We start from the raw sequence: 18,800 nt of genomic DNA, 5'->3' as shown, positions 1-18,800 counted from the left end.
CTTCATAGTGCAAAAAGGTCTATCAGGGAATAAAATACTGTGCGAAGTTTTACACACACACGCCGTTTTCTCGAACAGTAAATCCAGAAAAATGGTTACCGTTATTAAATATTGCAAACATCTCCATTTTGTATTTATATACAATTTATATATATATATATATGTACATAATGATGGATGGCTGGAGAAAAACAAAACGGCAACCGTTGTATTTGAAGGCCGACTGCACAAATAAGTTATGAACTAAAGAAATAGGATTTTTAAAAATATTTTCTTCATCATATTTGACATATTAGATGTGATGTTTCTGCATGTGGCTTCCTGTTAGACCGCCAATAAAATAAATTCACGTAAACGAAAATAAATAAACATTTTTTTAAAAAAAACAGTCTCTTTGGAAAGATCAAAACTGGTTCAACATCTGAAACAGTGAACCAGTGTTTGTTTTTTTTGTCTGATATAAAAAAAAAATTAAAAAAAAAGTCAAATTCGGATGAGGTCCCAGAAAACTGCCGTCTGCACCGTCCTGTGAAGCGGCAGCCGCTCAAGACGTGCTCTGAAAAACTAAATGAAAAAAAAAACAGCTGGCACTTTGCAACCGTCCGTTGCTGCCGTGTTCTTCCACAATCTGCTGCAAGTGCTTCGCCTCACTCCAGCTTTGACATCTCGTACTTCGTCGTCATAATTTCCTGAAAAATATTACAATTTAGGTTAAACGTTATTTTAAATACCCCCCACCCCCACCAGAGCTGTCTGTAATTATTTAAACTAAAGAGGACTGAGCCTCACCCTCTCGAGTCAATCCAATACCCTAAAATTAATTTATTTTTAAATTAAACTCATCAGCTGAAATTATAGGGGACGTGCCCCCCCCACATTTAAAAAATATGAATTCAGAAACCCCCACATTTACCATGAAACATTAATTCACCCAGCTCTGTTTCTATTTCTTCATGAATGAATCCATTCCACTTGATTAATAGGAGAACACTCGTACCACTAACAATCCACTCCGGGTTTTCCTGGTTACCTACAGCTCCACATCACATGCAGTGTTTCCCCCAACGTCGTCTGCCTTAGGGTGCTCACGGGGGGAGGAGGGGGAGACACCTCTGTTTTGCGCACTAGCTTAGTGCACGTTAGTGCTGGCAGTTGTTCACCAGAGTGGGGGGGGGTTAGAAAGTGTAAGCAGCGGAGAGTTATGTCTGTAGCGTTTTAGCTAACGCGTCTTTATTACGCGCTGCTAGCTTAGTGCTACGTTACTTCTGGCAGTTTTCAGCACGGGGCTAGGATGCTTGAGAGCATGCTCCGTTCACAAAAGGAGAGCTGATGGTCAGGCTACTTCTTGTTGTGACGAGCTCTCTAAAATAGTTATTGAATCAAACGTTTACTTATGTAGGTAAACGTAGGTTTAACAAAAGACGTTTGCTTTCGATAAATGAGAAAAATTAATCCATTTCATGGAAATTATAGTTCCTGTGTAAAAGAAGAGAAAAGCTACGTTTATCTGTATAAACATTGAGACGTTTAGTTGGTGTTTCACAATCACCTATTTACATTAAGAATGTAAACAAATCTACAAATGACTGCAGTTACAGGACAATTAAATCCCCAAACGAGAACACCTTAAAAACAGATTTAACATCTAGAGCAGGGATATTCAACTAAACTGTTCAGGGGGCCAGTTACTGAAAGCCAAGAGCTCAGGGGCCCGATATCCAGCAGTTATTGTCATTAGGTAAGTTTGCTTTACGGTTTCAAATCTACCGGTAGCTTTATTTAAAAATGAGCCCATTGGTGGGCCGAACTGAGCTCACCCCTGGGCCTGATTTGGCCCCTGGACCACCAGTTGAAAAGCCCTGATCTAGAGTGAGTGATAAAAGTTCGCTTTGCTTTACAAATTCAAAATGGGGTCCAACCCTAATCCCGCCAAAATGTATTCCTAATAATATCACATGAAATCTATTTAAGTAAAATTTGGTTTTTGCATGTCTTCTGATGTGTTTTGTTTGTGATAAAAATCTTTTTTTTTTTTTTTTTAATATAATGTTCATACCTCGTCTGAGTCGAGCAGAACTGGGAGAGCTCTGTGGTGATAAAAACAGAGGCCGTTACGTTTTCACACTTTACAATAAAAAAAAAATTAAGATTCAATAAACTTTAAAGGATGCTTACACATCCGTGAGAGAACTAGGAATGTTGTCCTCCACCCATTTTAAGTCTTCATCCTGGAATAAAAAGTTAAAAAATAAAAGTCAGAGTAAATACTGCCACCTGCTGAAATGAGACATTTGGGGGGAAAAATATTTTCCAAACTTCGTTGCTTCTACTTGCTTATAGAAAGAGTAATTCAACTAGAAGAAAGTAGTAGTAACTTACGGGATTTGTTTCTGGAGGTTTCGCTGTGCCATTTGTGTCACTTTTAGCTGCTCTTAACTTTATACCGTCAGCTGAAACATGAAGAAAAATAAACACTTACAAACGAGCAGCCAAGTGTTTCAGGCGACTGTCGGAGCGTGACTGTACCGAGGTTTGTAGAGGCAGTGAACTCCTCGATCTCCTCATCGTCGGAGTCGTCCATGAGAGGCGTGAACGCGTACCTGTGCAAGCAGAAATCAAATGTTGAATTCAGCGACTGGCGGGGTTACGGGTGGGCAGTCGGCTTTTGTTGCTCACCTTTGGTTGTTGGCAGACGGTCGCCATAAAAACATTATGACGAGAAGAACGACGGAGAACAAGAACCTCCAGAACGCATCGTCTACCCAAAGTTCAACCCAGTCCTTCGAACAAACAAAGACCCGTTATCTAAAATAATTATCTTCTGTAAAACTATAAAAGTTAGAAATGTGCAAATAACATACTTACAGACTGGCAATCAGCTAAATGTAACTTTTTTGCAGACCAAGCCATAAAAATGATAGAAGCTGGGGGAGATAGAGTAATGGTGTGAAACTGACACTCAAAATATTCCCATATAGAATGCACATGCCATAACATTATGACCAGATAAATGAAGTGAGGAAACATGCTCATCACTCGACCTCTGACCTCGTGGTTGAACTGTTCATTTTTAGGCTGATGCAGATCTTTAGAAATCAGTGCAGATATACAAGGTTCAAGGTTCTTTATTGTCATTTGCATCACATGTGGTACATGAGGTGGAATGAAATTGTGTAGTCAAGGTCCCAGTTACACCCAAAACATAAACAGTATATAAGGATCTAAGATATATTGTATTTTCCGGCGTATAAGTTGTTGTTTTTTACATAATTTGTCAATCCTGAGACTTACATACTTTTTGTTTTCCATATTCATAACACGATTTTTGACTGACGCTTTAAATTTCTAAAAACTGCAACAGCGAGTCCTCCTGTGCGCGCTCGCTTCACTTAGGTGGTGCAGGCGGAGGAACGCTGGAGAGCGAGCGGCTCCGGCTGCGACGGATGGATGGCGCTGCGCCGCCCAGGCGAAATGAAGCTGTTTTGATCATTAAATAAACACAACGGGTCAGCGGTGACGCATACGCTGCAGCGACTTATACGTTTTTTTTTTTTTTTACTCTTCATGATGCGACTTATAGACCGGAAAATACGGTACGCTACACTAACGCTAAACGATCCGCTAAAAGATCCAAGACATACGCTAAACGCTAACGATGTGAAACAATACAGTATATTAAACAGCAGCCCAAACATGAGTCTACAGTTTTTCTTTTATTTGTTGCTATTTTTATCAAACAAATTAACCTTGTTTTACTGTTAATATGTTATTAACTAATCCTTAGAAAAACTTTACAATTAAAATTTATATAAAAGCGTCTTGCTTAAATAAAAACCTGTTATGGGTTATAGTAAGTTGGTTGCAGAAGTTGCTGCTGAATCGTTGCAGCTTCACACTTCCTATCTGTGAAGAATCACATCATGTTGCTGCTGATCTGTTTCATGTCGCTGCTGATCTGTTTCATGTTGCTGCTGATCCGTTTCATGTCGCTGCTTATCTGTTTCATGTCGCTGCTTATCTGTTTCATGTCGCTGCTGATCCGTTTCATGTTGATGTGTTCATGCGTTAGTTTAAACATTTGATATTACAAGGTTTCATTGTGAATAAAATGTGTTTATGAGATTTGCAATTTGTTTCTACTTACATTTTACACAAAGTTTTTGCCCTTTTGCCATCCTAATTATTAGAAACTTGATCATAACCTTGTGGCCGAGTGGTTTGCTCTATTAAAATGCAGACTTACAAAAGCAACTGGAATTCTAGGACCTACCGATGACAGCGAATATTAACGTGTTTGTGAAGTGCCTGTAGAGAGAAAGCTTCACGGGGTTTCTCCTCAGCTTCAGGGTTTTGATGGTTTGTGCCAAGCTGACAAAGATGTTCATGGCAGTCAAGGAAAACAAACATGCATCACCTAGAAACAAACAAGACTCCCCATGATGGTGCGCGTAAGAAAAGAAGCAAGGAAACGACTTTAAAAGCAGTTAAATCATCGATCAGACACAAAAACAAGCTGGTATCATTTTCACAACAAAATGACCAATTATGCCTCCTGGGATGAAGGATGTCTTCTCTGATACACTGAACCCTGTGCTCATTATAGAATGCGAGAAGCAAATGGGAACCACACAAGGAAAGGTTGCACGTGCACAAAAGGATATCCACCAGCATAGAGAAGAATCAAGCAGAGCCAGGGGAATGTTGGCCAGCAGGGCCAAGTCAGAGTCTTTTGTCTGGAGGGGAACAGAGCGCAGGAACAAAAAACACAAAGAAAAGGAGAAAGATGAGGCGAAACAACAGATCTCAGGTAGGGAAGACCATATATTAAATAAAATACACCACCAAATAAGTGCACAAAAATCAAATCATAAAATCCCAAAGACAAGAATACAGTAGCCCCTCGTTTATCGCGGTTTTTCAAAGTAAGACTGGACATGACACACAATTGGCTGATTGATGGATGAGCCGCACGATCTGCATGGAATTTTTATTTAAAAGAAATTATTTTTAATTATTCAGCACCTGCTGCACCTTTTGTGCAGCCCATACTGCAGGATAAGCTTCCTCCTGCAGCTGATCAGCTGATCTCCGTGCAGAGCGGAGAAGTGGGCGTGGCCGAGAGCAGCCGAGGCGTTTAGAAACATCGTTTAGAATATTGCAAGAGTGTTACTACTATTCCTAATTAGCGGTTTTTCACTTATCGAGGGGCTTCAGGGTACGGATCCGCCGCGATAAACGAGGGACTACTACATTCATAAATTATGCGACTCAGCAAACAGATACTTCATGTTTCGTTAGTAAAATAACTCCTCATTGATTAATACGCTGGAAGGATATGAACCAGATGGCGCAGGATTCAAACACAGCCAGAACAATTGCTGTAATGAGAGCCGGGCCATTGTCTCGACCCTTGGGTTTGTAATCCATTGTTTTAATGAAAATAAATAAATAAATACACAAACTGTGTTATCAAGTGAAGTGCTTGAAGACAAACCAACAAAAGCCTAAAGAACGTTCTTAGTGCTGAATATGACTTAAGTTTCAATCAAGCAGTGGGAAAACAACCTTAATAGTGAAACAAAGGAAACAACACCAGCTGATGAGAATTTCTTTAAGCTGAGGAATGTTTATCTTTCTGCTTTATATTATTTTATGAATGCAAGGTTTTATTTTCTTGGATTAAATAAGCAAAACGTTGCCTTCAGCTTCAGACCATATTGACGTTAATAAAGACTAATCTGAGTTAGAAAAACAAAAAGAGTATAACTCACCCCTGTGATCCTCAGGATGCCTTCAATGCTGGCAAAGGCAAAGTAAAGGAAGCCGAGCCCCACAACTCTGTGCATCACAGTTCCAAGTCGTGGCCTAAAAACAAGAAAGCATCATTGTGTGCATGCTGACTCAGCTTTAACACTCTTGTTTCCTGTTTGCAGTTTCCTCTGAATGTATTTGTCCATCAAAATACTTCCGCATACTTCGTGCCATTTTAAATATTCACATCCAGAGAAGTTTGGCTCAAACTGAAATAGTGTTATAACTTTTAGTAACTGTTGCTTTTTTTAAATTATTTAGATTTACTTATCCAAAACGTGTCTCCATTAAAATACACTGAAGGCCTTTAAAACAATTTTTTACATATTTGGCTATTTATGCTAATTTTTTGCTTTAGTCTCGCTAATTTTAGCTCTTAGCTATGGTTTTGCAACATTTAGCTTATAGCATTAATTTAGCTAATTTGAGCATTATATGGGATTTCTATTTCAGCTTTTAGCTACTTTTTTGCTCGTCTTAACCTTAACAATTCAGTTCATTCATTCATTCAACAATTATCTGCAAAATAATTCGGCACACGCACTGCATTTTGCATAAAATACAGTTTCTTCTGTTTCTAATAAAATGTTTATTTATTTTGATCAACATGAACTGGTGCGTAAGGACATGAGTGAACGTACTTTATAATGCCATATCCCAGGCTGACAATGATGACGAGTAACCGGGCCAAAGTTCTTTTGAGAGCGGAGACCAACTCAGCAAAGATTAACAAGCCCTGAGCTACAAAAACAAATAAAATACATTTAAAAATGGCTCCCGAATGCACAAACATTATACAAGATACTTACAAGCAGAACCAACTGTGTTGGTGTTTTCATATTCCGCGCAGAAGACCGCCTTCTCCACCATCCCCAGGAAAATGACCCCTGCGATCCAGAACTGGATCCTCAGCAGATCTTTCCAGTAGCAGGCCGCCCACATAAACCACAGCAGAGCGTACAGGATGTACACTACACACATCACCATGTAGAACTGCAAACAGACCGCAACAATTAGCCTGTGAACCCAGCACGCGTGGAAGCTCTTCATTAACTGGAGAGCAACTTCCTGAAAAGCTGCTCATCTAAAATTATCCATCCATCTTTTGTTTTTTATTTTGAGGTTAAATCAGGTTAAACACTGCAAAACATACAGATTATATTTTCAATAAATGTTCAAACTGGTTTAACATGAAATGTATCGGGAGGAAAACTACTATAAAAAGTCCTACGCTCCACAAGGACCAGTAAATAATTCACTTAAAAGTCACTACATATAGAACATGACATCATACACAAATTAAAGTTTTCAACACAAGCCACAAAAAACATATTTTTCCTAGAGGCATCCACTTACGATCATGAGGGGCCACTCGGTGGCAGAGATGAAGCCATGGTTGCCTTTCATCACCACATTAACTGAAAACAAACAACTTACATTAAACAACCGAAGCGTTTCATAACTCATAAAAAGTTCATCTTAGTACTTGAAAGCTGCGAAATACAACTTCCTCAAACACAACACTAATTAAAATACCACAGAAAATGACAGCAAGTTCTTCTGTGCCAGGTGATCAGTAACTCGTTCAGCAAACAAACAAACAAACAAAAGAAATTGCATTTTGTGCAAAAATGCAAAGTGAGCACCGAATGGCTTCACTGAAATGTGCTTAAGAAGCTGAAACGGAGCTGCTAAAGCTACAAGAAGCTGAGCAGCAACTAAAAGCAAGAAAGAAGCAACATGCTAACTACAAACCAAAAGCGGTAAAACACCACATAAAAACTAAGAGCAGCCAACAGCTAGCTAAAAGCTGCATAAATGAAGTAAAAAGCTAAATGGATCCAACAGTAACCACAAGCTAAAAGTGCCAAAGACTAGTTAAAAGCAACACGATAGTTAAAGACCAAAGCTAAAGTAAAATAGCATAGCTGGAAGCAGCAAAAGCCTAATTAAAAGCTAAAAATGCAAGTCTTGGCTACAAGCTATAATAAAAAAAATGTTAGCTAAAAGCTAAAAGTACCAAAAGGGCAGCTAAAAGCTAAACAAAAAGTAAAATAAGGTTAAGTACGTTGAAGTAGATTTTAAAAAGAACAAAAAGAAGAGGTCTAATACAGTAGTCCCTCGCTACATCGCGGTTCGTTTTTCGCAGACTTGCTCTAGCGCGGTTTTTCAAAATAAGATTGGATATGACACGCAATTGGAAGATTGATGGATGAGCCGCACGATCGACATGAAATTTTTATTTAAAACGTATTATTTTAAAATTATTTAGCACCAGTGTGCAGCCCAAGCTGCAGAAGCTTCTTCCTGCAGCTGATCAGCTGATCTCCGCTCTGCAGCAGGGAAGTGGGCGTGGCCAAAAGCGGCAGATGGCAGTGGAGGCAGAAAGCTGAAATCATGACATTCTGTGCTCTTTTAGAGCGTTTAGAAACATTGTTTAGAATATTGCAAGTGTGGGAAGGGTTTAAAACGCCTTAATATATAAATAATAAAATTAATTACTTGTACTACTATTCCTACTTCATAGTTGTTCACTTATCGTGGGGCTTCAGGGTACGGATCCTCCCGTGATAAAAGAGGGACTATTGTACATGTGTATTTATAAGAGGAAATATTTGTAAATAAATGTCAATATTTTAAAAAGTATAAGTTACATAAAACATAATCCATTGCAACCATCTTTTGAACGAACCTTTTGATACATGAATGGCTGAAAAAGCACAAAGTATTCAGAAGTAGTTAAGGTACAAAAAAACTGAGGAAAAAAAAAAATCACCTGTTAAATTCCAATTTTCTTTCTTTGAAGACACGACTTTAACAACCAGCAGGTAAGGTCCATCCCTCCATGTTGTAGTGATGACATTGTCTCTTATTTTTTGACTTCCGTTCTTAATATTGTCATACTCTTCAGAAATCCAACTCTTATCGGCCAGTTTTGCCTAAAGAATACAGTGTTTGCACATTTTAGAAAGAAAAAGGAGCATGAGAGGAAAACAGCACACTAAACAAACTCATCAAGTGGAAAATATTTAAAACAATGCACTCATTTTGTGACTTTACAGCCCAGTTTTCTGAAAATAACTTTAGTTTCTTGTTTTGATTTTTTTGTTCTCGTGAATAACGTCAGTGTGTTTTCTCACGAGCATTTCTTTCTCGGAAAGTAGGGTGACTGGACGTGGCGCTGCCTTGGATTTCTGACAAAACAAACAGATGACGAGCTGTAATTAATGTCAACGTATGAAATGTGCCGTCGATGTTGAAGAAGTCCACCTACTCTGAGCATCGGAAAGGAATGCAAATCGTTGGTGCACGTTATTGAACCGTGTTTGTGTTCGATGTACTCTCCCGGACTGCTGGGTTTTGGATCCAGGCTATGCCCACGACTCTGAGGCGTCTTGTCGTACAGCTCCTGACACAGTCAAAATGCAACAATCAGAAACAGAAGAACGACAACTCACCAGAAAATATAATGACATAAAGCGTGTACTTACTTCAATATTATTGTATTCATTGTAGCAGTGGTAATACTTTAAAAACCAGTGAATAGTAAAGTTCACCTCCCCGGGGCAATAAAAAGACACAACTGAAATATAAAAAGACATTTAAATAATACACTTTAAAAACAGTTTAGTTTTTTTTTATTTATTGAGCCAGAAGCAAATTCTTTTCACATCTCACCTTTCAGTTCAATATCAGTGACTCCAAACATGACTTTCCTCAATAGCAGTGGTCTTGAGGTCTGTAAAACCATTAAAACCGTCAGCGACGATGCACGAAGAGATGAGATTCTAATTAATACTTGAGCAAACTGAATAATAATAAAAAGTTCTTGACGCTGTTTTGCACTTAAAAAGCAATGAATGTTAGGGTCAGTATCTGCTTTAAATGAGGAAAAGACGGTCTCTAACTGGAAACTTTTGTTGTCCATTTGGTCCACAACAGCCTGAGTCTTTTCTGAAGACACGTAATACTACAACCAGAGTACAGGAAACTGAATCTTCTCAGTGCTTTCATTATTTATCAGAGGATTTCTATTTCTTCAAGGACAAAACTCTAAGAAGTGTCTTCATGAAGCAAAAAAAAAAAGGACTGCTGAAGGAAAACTGTTTTCTGAGTGAGCTGCTGGTAAACAAAGGTGAGAACTTGGGCGTTTGTTTGTACGCACACAGGTTGAGCAAAACAGCAATAAATACAGGCCAGGACACACATGTGTCAGTGGTCCCTAAAACCTTCTAAATAATAGTTACAAATTGTTCTATTGCCCGTTAAAATGTACAAAAATTGCTACCAACTATTTAAAAATGGCATAAGGACAACTCACAAACAGACTAAACATCAACAAAGCTATTTTAAATTTAATTTATAATCTTTGTAGCAACTAGGGTAAGAAATAATCAATGGATTTTAAATGCAAGTTGATTTCTAGAGATTTGATGTTTTATGAATCACGTATAAATTGGAATTCCCACCCCAATTTGGGAACCACTGGATTATGGAATTATATTTTGTATGTGTATGTTTGTGTATATATACATGTATTATAGTATGATATAGTATAGTATATAGTATAGTATTATAGTATAGTGAATTATAGTATGTATGTGTATATATATTGAAGATTTGTGAATGTTTTGTGTTCTGTAGACAAATAAAAAATGTTGGTTTTTTTTTTATGTTTCTTTATCATCATTATCATTGTTTAAATTGCTCTTCCAAAACATTGTGAAATCAATGTAAAAATAACACTTCTAGATGTGAAAAAGTCACTCTGACCTACAACCTCTATATATGTGTATATATACACACACGCGCACGCGCACGCACACACACAGTTCAACTGAGTTGGCTAAACCTAGCTAGCCGTTAGCCAACCCTGAAGCGCTAATTAGTAAAGCTAAAGCATCCTCTTCTCTATTAGCATGTGCATTTTAACAGATAACATAAAGGATAACGTTTTGTTATTGTAAGTTGCTAAGGAAATACTCTCAGTCAAGGACAACGTTGTCAAATTAGCAAACCAGCTCCAAGCAAGTGAACCTAACACGGCTAGTGTGGCTAACGTTAGCTTGAGGTGCCCCGCAGTTTTTAGAGTTTCCACGCGACACTCACATTATCAACGTTGATTTTCCACAACCCTGTCTCCGGAGCTGCTCCAGCTTCATTTACGCTACAGAGTAAAGCTACAAGAACGACCACCCACGGATACAAATCCCCTTTAGACGGACTGCTCCACGTCCGCATCCTGACAGCAGCTGCCATGTTTGCTCATGACTTTGATAATTCCCTCCCGCCAGGAGGCGCCGTGAACGCAACATACATCAAACACTGCGTCGGGTGTTGCAGCAAAAAGAAACAAGTCAGAACTTATGGAAATATACATTTACAAATATACCTCGATCATTTTTTTTTTCTCCAGAAAATTGATTAATCTGTTTTGTTTTTTTAAGTTGAAGCTCTCTTAGTAATAACAATCTCTGGGGTGTTGCAGCATTGAAGATTTGTGAATGTTTTGTGTTCTGTAGACAAATTAAAAATGTTTTTTTAATATGTTTCTTTATCATCATTATCATTGTTTAAATTTCTCTTCCAAGACATTGTGTAATCAATGTAAAAATAACACTTCTGGATGAAAAAGTCACTCTGACTTACGACCTCTAACATGTAAAGTAAATAAATGTGTGGAGAAAATACTGTACGTATTTCGATAACTACACTCAAAATATATATACATTTTGTCTTTGGAAATTAAGCAGTTCAAACAAATGTATTGTACTGTGTATCTAAACTGTTCAAGACGTGTAAAGAGACTCCCAAACCAAGCAGTTGTATTTAAATGTCACTACTGTTCCATTTTATTATTAGTCATTTCTGTATGTACTGTATACTTACAGAATATACAGTACATACACACACATATATATATATATTCAGTAAAAGGCTGGTCACTTTTACAGATACTGACCTAAAATATGGTGTGGTAATATCAGAGTCTTATCTTCAACTTGTTACTTTGAGCTTTGTTAGAAGTTTTGCCATTTACATATTTGCAATCATCTCTGTTAGCAAAATATAAAAATTTTCAGCGGTAATCGCAGAATGTACATGCACAGCTGATTTATTTTTTGTGCCGACCCTACTCAAGATGTGCCTACAACCATTTGACCTATAGAAAACGGACAAAATAACTAATAATAATAAAATTGAATGTGATTGTAGCTGAGATTCATTTACAATACATACATTAAGTCAGGGGTTCCCAACCCTGGTCCTTGAGGAACACCATCCTGAATGTTTTAGTTGTTTCTCGGCTCTGAAACCTCTGACTTTAACAAATAGGTGATTTACAGTACAGGCTTCTGCAGAGAATGAGGATTAATTAAAACATTGAATCAGGTGTGTTGGAGCAGGGAAACAACTAAAACATGCAGGATGGTGTTCCTCAAGGACCAGGGTTGGGAACCACTGCAATGAGTGACCATCACTGAGCACTTTTTATTAAAATACTTAAAACACTTTCTTGTGTTTTCTTAATTCAACATAATTAATTTGATCTTTTTTGCACCTTTTTTATCATTAAAAGTTAGTCTCATAATATTTTCTATGCAAATAATATTTATTTTTACAACACAAGATCAACTTATCAGTCTTTACATTTTTTTATTAACACAAAAACGCAGAATACTGTCGAGGTTTTCACATTTCAGAGCGTCTGTAGCTTATGGAACGTGTGCTTTAACATGTCTGGTGTTGTCTCAAAATATTCCTGACCCTGAAACGTAAGCTGGCCACACGGAGGACAAACAACATTAATAATTGGAAAGTGGGCGATTGAGGTGTTTAAAGTGCAACCAGACAAACCAGTTAGTGAACCGTGCTGAGAGTTTTGATCCGTCGTGAGCGAAGCGTTATAAAAGAAACAAAGTGTCACATGAACTGTGATCCATGGCCGTTTCACCAGTCCTCATGTCTTCATGTGTCTGATTTAAAGTTTCTCCCGACAGAAGAGGAGTGTCCACAGCAGGAGATCTCTGCGAGTTACTCGAGGAGACCACCACCACATAACGGTCGCTGTCCCCGTTGTCCTCGTCCTCCTGGCGCCCGTGAACGTCCGCGGTGACGACGGTGTTTTCTGCTGCCTGGCGGCTGCAGGACGGCGAGGAGCCGAACACGAGCTGCGCCGCAGCGTCCTCCTCGGGAAAGCTGGTGTTGATGTAAATGATGTCCTCTCTGCTGGAAGACTCTGGAAGCTTTTCTGTGAGCTTTTCCAACCTTTCCCGCAGCTCAGGAAACGAAGGTCGGTCCACTGGGTCGGCTCTCCAGCAGCTGTACATAATCTCATACCTGAACAGAAAATGTTAAAAATTATTAATTTTCTGTTTTGATATAAAGCTAACGCAAAAAGAGATGGAAATAGCTACAAAATCTGTATTTGGTTTTATTCTTTGAAGCAGGTTAAGTACAAACCAGTCAAGAAATAAAACTTTTGAGAACTATAAAATTTAAAATAAAGAGACACAAAAACGCAAATATAGTAGTGATAAAACTTGCATTTAAGAGGCTGCAAGAGTTGAAAGCAGGACAGACTCGTTGGCATGAAATGATGAAATGTAAATTAATTTCTGATACATGCAGGAGAATATTTTAGGGAAGGTTCACAATTCTGTCAAAAAAATAAAAAGAAAATTAAAAACTGGTTTTAGGCAAATATGCTAAATGCACTTTCAATATTTGGGGTCTGTGGCTTTTTAAAAACTTTTTCTACTTTTATATCATTTACAGTATTAATAGTGAAACTAATAATTTTCTCTCTTATAAGTAAAACCATAATTTCACATATTTTTTTAATTAGCATTTGCATTTTTAAAACTGCATTTTATGCAGAATTATTTTTTATCACCCACTGCCATAAAAAGTGAGTGTAATTCCCTTTGTCTGTTTGTATTGGTTTTCTGTCTGTCAGCAAAATATCTCGAACCCCTGGAATTAATGAAACTCTCTAATATCACAGGATGAGCAGCAACTGATTTACTTTTCAAGTCAACCTGATTCAAGATGGCCACCACAGTTAATCAAACCTAACACTAAAATGACTTTAAATTGGCTTTAACCGAACTAAAATTTGGTGTGGTTAAATTATTTTAACCTACATAGACCTATGTACATAGACATACCAACATAGATAGTTAAATTATTCATGTACGCAGAGTTATTTATAGCTCACCATGAAGTTCTAGATACGTTTCCAAAAACTTCAAATAATCATTTTCCAAGTTATAATTTTGTGAATGAATTAAGTTGTGGTTGATTTTGTTAAAATTGACCAACACTACTGATTTAACCCAGTTTAAAGTGCAGTATTTACTTTTTAAAGGGCTTGTTTTACTGAACAGGACTCAGGCGAGGACTCAATGAAATGAAAGAGCTTAATGAATAAAAACAAAAGGCTGATGGGGGAGCAAAACTAAACCAACAACAATAAAAAACATCAAGGTGTAAAGTCTGGAGGATCACAAAGGAACCGGCAGGAAGATGGATGAAATGATTGATGGGAAAGGAGCAAACCAAGACAATAATGAGACTGAGGGTGTTGAAGTAAGTGGAGGCAGCTGAGACTAACGAATATAGGGAGCAGGTGTGGACTGAGGGGCAGGACTGAGGCAATGAAAGAATGAATGATCCCATAGGGACACAGGAAAATGAACTAAACACAAAAAAAATCAAAAATTAAAAATTGACAAGGAAATCTAACCAAAAAAAACAAACAAAAGCCACAAAAATAACGTAAAATTTACAAAACCAAACATAAAATCCCAGAATCACAACATGACTGATATATGTTGTTTCATTTTGTTCCCTTGGAAACATGTATGTTGCTAGATTTTCATGTACAGTAATCCCTCGCTACGTCACGGTTCGTTTTTCGGACTCGCTGCGTCACGGTTTTTCAAAGAAAGATTGGACATGACACACAACTGGCTGATAGAGGGATGAGCCGCATGATTGGCATGGAATTTTTATTTTAAATAAATTATTTTAGATTATTTAGCACCTGCTGCACCTGTGTGCAGCCCACAGCTGCTGGAGAAACTGCTCCGCAGCGGAGAAGTGGGCGTGGCCAAGAGCGCTGGCAGGTGGCAGAGAGAAGAGATCATGACATGCTGTGCTCTTTTAGAGCGTTTAGAGTTTAGAAATGTTGTTTAAAATACAGTAGTCCATCGTTTATCATGGGGGATCCGTAGGAATAGTAGTACAAGAAGTAAGTAGTCGTTTATTTCTACTCTAAATGATCTAAAAGAGCACAGAATGGCTGCTCTTGGCCACGCCTACTTCTCCGTGGCAGAGCGGAGATCCTGACACATGCAGGAGGAAGTTTCTCCTTCAGCTGTGGGCAACACAGAGGTGCAGCAGGTGCTAAACAATTTAAAATAATTTATTTTAAACAATAATTCCATGCGATCGTGCGGCTCATCCATCAATCAGCCAACTGTGTGTCATGTCCAATCTTACTTTGAAAAGCCACGAAGTAGCAAGTCTGCGAAAAACGAACCACAAAAAAAAAAAAAAAAAAAAAAAAAAATATATATATATATATATATAGTAAACTAGTATTTACTACTTGTACTACCATTCCTACTTTGCGGTTTTCACTTTTCACAGGGCTTCAAGGTACGGATCCCCCGCGATATACTTGGACTACTGTACTGCACATCATGACTTTGATGAGGTTTAAACCAAAATGAAAAGATTCTGAAATAATAAAAAAAACAACAACGAAAAAGGGAAAACTCACAGTTCATCCAAACAGTCCGGCGGCTGCTTCAGTCTGTGACCTTCAACAAGATGGTCATAAATCTCGTGGTTCTGGACGCCGGGGTACGGCGTCATGCCTCGTGTGGCGATTTCCCACATGGTGACACCAAACGCCCACTGCATGACGCACATAATTTATTTCAGATATATTTAAAAAATATATACCGGACAGTGCTGAATGATCAACAACTAAACACATTTAATATAAATCCAAATGAGCTTTTTTGTTGGCAGTCTTGTGGCTTCGTGTTATTGGGTACAAAACTTTTTCTTTTTTGATAAATAAAATAATGATTATAATTTGTTCTTGAAGCCTTCTGCTAATATTCTAAACAGTATGGCAAACTGTGCATTTAATGTGTTAATTCCAAGTAAAATATGAAACAGTCTGGTTTAACCGTAGATTTGTATTCTTTCAGTGCCTCCTTGATGCAGTTTGTACTCACGACATCACTCTTTACTGTAAAAACACGATCTGCCAGACTCTCCACTGCGATCCATTTTACTGGCATTTTGGCGATTCTGCCCTGCCTGTAATAATCTCCACTGTAGATCTTCTTAGATAAGCCAAAGTCTGCGACACACACCGTCATGTCATCGCGCAGCCTGGAAAACAAATGACGTCAGAACTTGATGACAAACATTATGGTTATCTGCGTCATGTTGTGGGTGCTACATCTGTGAGGAAACGATATTCTGCATTTAAATTTCGCCTGCAGCTGCAGAGTCAGGCAGAAAACTTTGAAACCTACATGCAGTTGCGAGCTGCCAGGTCACGGTGCAGAAAGTTACGACCGCTGAGATACTCCATCCCCAACGCGATGTCAACCATGAACTTCAGGAGGGTCTGAGTGGGCAGGAACTGTGTCAGAACAGAAACATTTAGTCGTGTTGCCTGAACGTTGAGTCAGCATTCACACATGTTTTAATTAATTTAATTTATTTTATTTTAAATATCGCATATTTTGTGCTATTTGACTTTTTCATACAGCAAAACCTCCAGCTAGATCAGGAATACTGCACTGTGCCTTTTGTGCTTTTTGTAACTTTTATGCTTTATTCACAATATTTGCCCCATGAAAAAATACAAAGTGATTTTTTTATTTTTACTTTTCAGTGCTACTTTTGGATTTAGCTTCTTTTTATCCAGTTTTAGCTTTGGCCACTTTTATTATTTAGCCACTGTCCTGCTACTTTTAGCTTTTAGCTACTGTTCTTACACTTTTAACATTAGCCAAAGTTTTGCAACTATTAGCCTTTAGCAACAATTTTGGTACTTGTAGCTAGCTTTCTACTGCTTTCCACTTTTAAACACTGTTGTACTACCTTTAGCTACTGCTACAATTTTGATACTTGTAGCTGCTGTTCTGCTACTTTTAGCTTTTCACTACTGTTTTTCTACTTGTAGCTACCATTCTGATACTTTTAACTTTTACCTACAGTTTTGTGAATATTAGCTTTTACCTACAAATTTGGTACTTCTAGCTGAATTTTTACTGCTTTCATCTTAAAACTACAGTTTTACTATTTTTAGAATATAGCTTTAATTTTTGTACTTGTAGCTACCTTTCTACTGCTTTATTAAATACTTTTCAGATACTTTTGGCTTTAGCTACAGTCTTTCTACTTTTAGCTACAGTACTTGTAGCTACTATTATTCTACTGTTAGCTTTTAGCTACAGTTTTTCCTACTTTTAGCTACTGTTTTTCTACTTGTGGCCAATGCTCTGCTACTTTTAGCTTTTAGCTACTGTTCTTACACTTTTAACATTAGCCAAAGTTTTGCAACTATTAGCCTTTAGCAACAATTTTGGTACTTGTAGCTAGCTTTCTACTGCTTTCCACTTTTAAACACTGTTGTACTACCTTTAGCTACTGCTACAATTTTGATACTTGTTGCTGCTGTTCTGCTACTTTTAGCTTTTCACTACTGTTTTTCTACTTGTAGCTACCATTCTGATACTTTTGACTTTTACCTACAGCTTTGTGAATATTAGCTTTTACCTACAAATTTGGTACTTCTAGCTGAATTTTTACTGCTTTCATCTTAAAACTACAGTTTTACTATTTTTAGAATATAGCTTTAATTTTTGTACTTGTAGCTACCTTTCTACTGCTTTATTAAATACTTTTCAGATACTTTTGGCTTTAGCTACAGTCTTTCTACTTTTAGCTACAGTACTTGTAGCTACTATTATTCTACTGTTAGCTTTTAGCTACAGTTTTTCCTACTTTTAGCTACTGTTTTTCTACTTGTGGCCAATGCTCTGCTACTTTTAGCAACAGTTTTGCTAGTTTTTGCTACTATTCTTCTGCTGTTAGCTTTTAGCTAAAGTTTTGCTACTTTTAGCTTTTAGCTAAAAGTTTGCTACTTGTAGCCACTTCCCTGACACTTTTAGCTTTTAGCTACATGTTTTGCTACTTTCAGGTACTATTCTTCTACTGTTAGGTTTTAGCTACAGTTTTTTTTCTACTTTTAGCTTTTAGCTACATGCTTTGCTGCATTCAGGTATTATTCTTTTACTGTTAAGTTTTAGCTACTGTTTTGCTACATTTAGCTTTTAGCTAAAGTTTTGCTACTTGTAGCCACTGCCCTGCTACTTTTCGTTTTTAACTACATGCTTTGCTACTTTCAGCTACTATTCTTCTACTGTTTGCTTTTAGCTACAGTTTTGCTACTTGTAGCCACTGCTCTGCTAATTTTAGCTTTTAGCTACAATTTTGCTACTTTCAGCTAGTATTCTTCTACAGTTAGCTTTTAGCTATGGTTTTGCTGCTTGTAGCTACTGTTTTGTTCTTTTGAGCGTTCAGCTGCAGTTTAGCAAAGTTCAGATTCTAGTTCTGGTTTTGTTACTTTTAGCTTCTGTTCGGCTTGTTTTAACTCCAGATTTAGCTTCTTCAACAAATTTGATCATGTCCGATCAGTCCCTCAACGTTCACGCTGCATTTTTGCATGCGATGCAGCGTCTCCAGCTAGAATCTAAAACTCTACTCTGGGTATTGACGAGTATTTAAAATGTTGACTGAACCTCTACCATTGGACTCTCTCTCAGGCGTGAGCGCAGCAGAAAGCTATGCAGGTCTCCATACTTCATGAACGGGAGGATGACCATGGGTTTAGGGAAATGTTCTGCGCTAACTTCCAGGCACACACCTAAAAAGGACAGTGGGCACAGAGG

At 37.7% G+C, this 18,800-nt stretch overlaps 2 protein-coding genes across 2 annotated transcripts in view; both read right to left on the bottom strand.

The window, feature by feature from the left end:
* Positions 1-572: 572 nt before the first annotated feature.
* tmem87b (transmembrane protein 87B) lies at positions 573-11,074 on the bottom strand. The gene is made up of 19 exons (XM_037678584.1): positions 10,921-11,074; positions 9,490-9,550; positions 9,303-9,394; positions 9,086-9,220; positions 8,952-9,005; positions 8,588-8,750; positions 7,168-7,229; positions 6,621-6,804; positions 6,453-6,552; positions 5,772-5,865; positions 4,662-4,733; positions 4,271-4,379; positions 2,866-2,924; positions 2,677-2,780; positions 2,527-2,600; positions 2,380-2,450; positions 2,176-2,228; positions 2,057-2,087; positions 573-689 (listed from the first exon to the last, which is right to left on the bottom strand). Exons 1-19 carry the CDS (start codon positions 11,068-11,070, stop codon positions 648-650), a joined length of 1,710 nt encoding a protein of 569 aa, XP_037534512.1. The 5' UTR covers positions 11,071-11,074; the 3' UTR covers positions 573-647.
* Positions 11,075-12,500: 1,426 nt separating this feature from the next.
* mertka (c-mer proto-oncogene tyrosine kinase a) overlaps positions 12,501-18,800 on the bottom strand; it is a 32,941-nt gene continuing 26,641 nt past the window's right edge. Inside the window, exons 15-19 of the mRNA XM_037678422.1 lie at positions 18,657-18,775; positions 16,374-16,483; positions 16,068-16,227; positions 15,602-15,738; positions 12,501-13,152 (exon numbers count right to left, since the gene is read on the bottom strand). Coding sequence (XP_037534350.1) covers positions 12,717-13,152; positions 15,602-15,738; positions 16,068-16,227; positions 16,374-16,483; positions 18,657-18,775 — 962 coding nt within the window. The 3' untranslated portion in view covers positions 12,501-12,716. The remainder of the gene's footprint in view (positions 13,153-15,601; positions 15,739-16,067; positions 16,228-16,373; positions 16,484-18,656; positions 18,776-18,800) is intronic.

The sequence above is a fragment of the Nematolebias whitei genome, chromosome 1, assembly GCF_014905685.2.
Source record: "Nematolebias whitei isolate Nwh7 chromosome 1, NemWhi1, whole genome shotgun sequence".
In the NCBI taxonomy this organism is placed as follows: Eukaryota; Metazoa; Chordata; class Actinopteri; order Cyprinodontiformes; family Rivulidae; genus Nematolebias; species Nematolebias whitei.
Note: the sequence above shows the minus strand (reverse complement) of the source record. Positions and strands in the feature narration are given on the sequence as shown.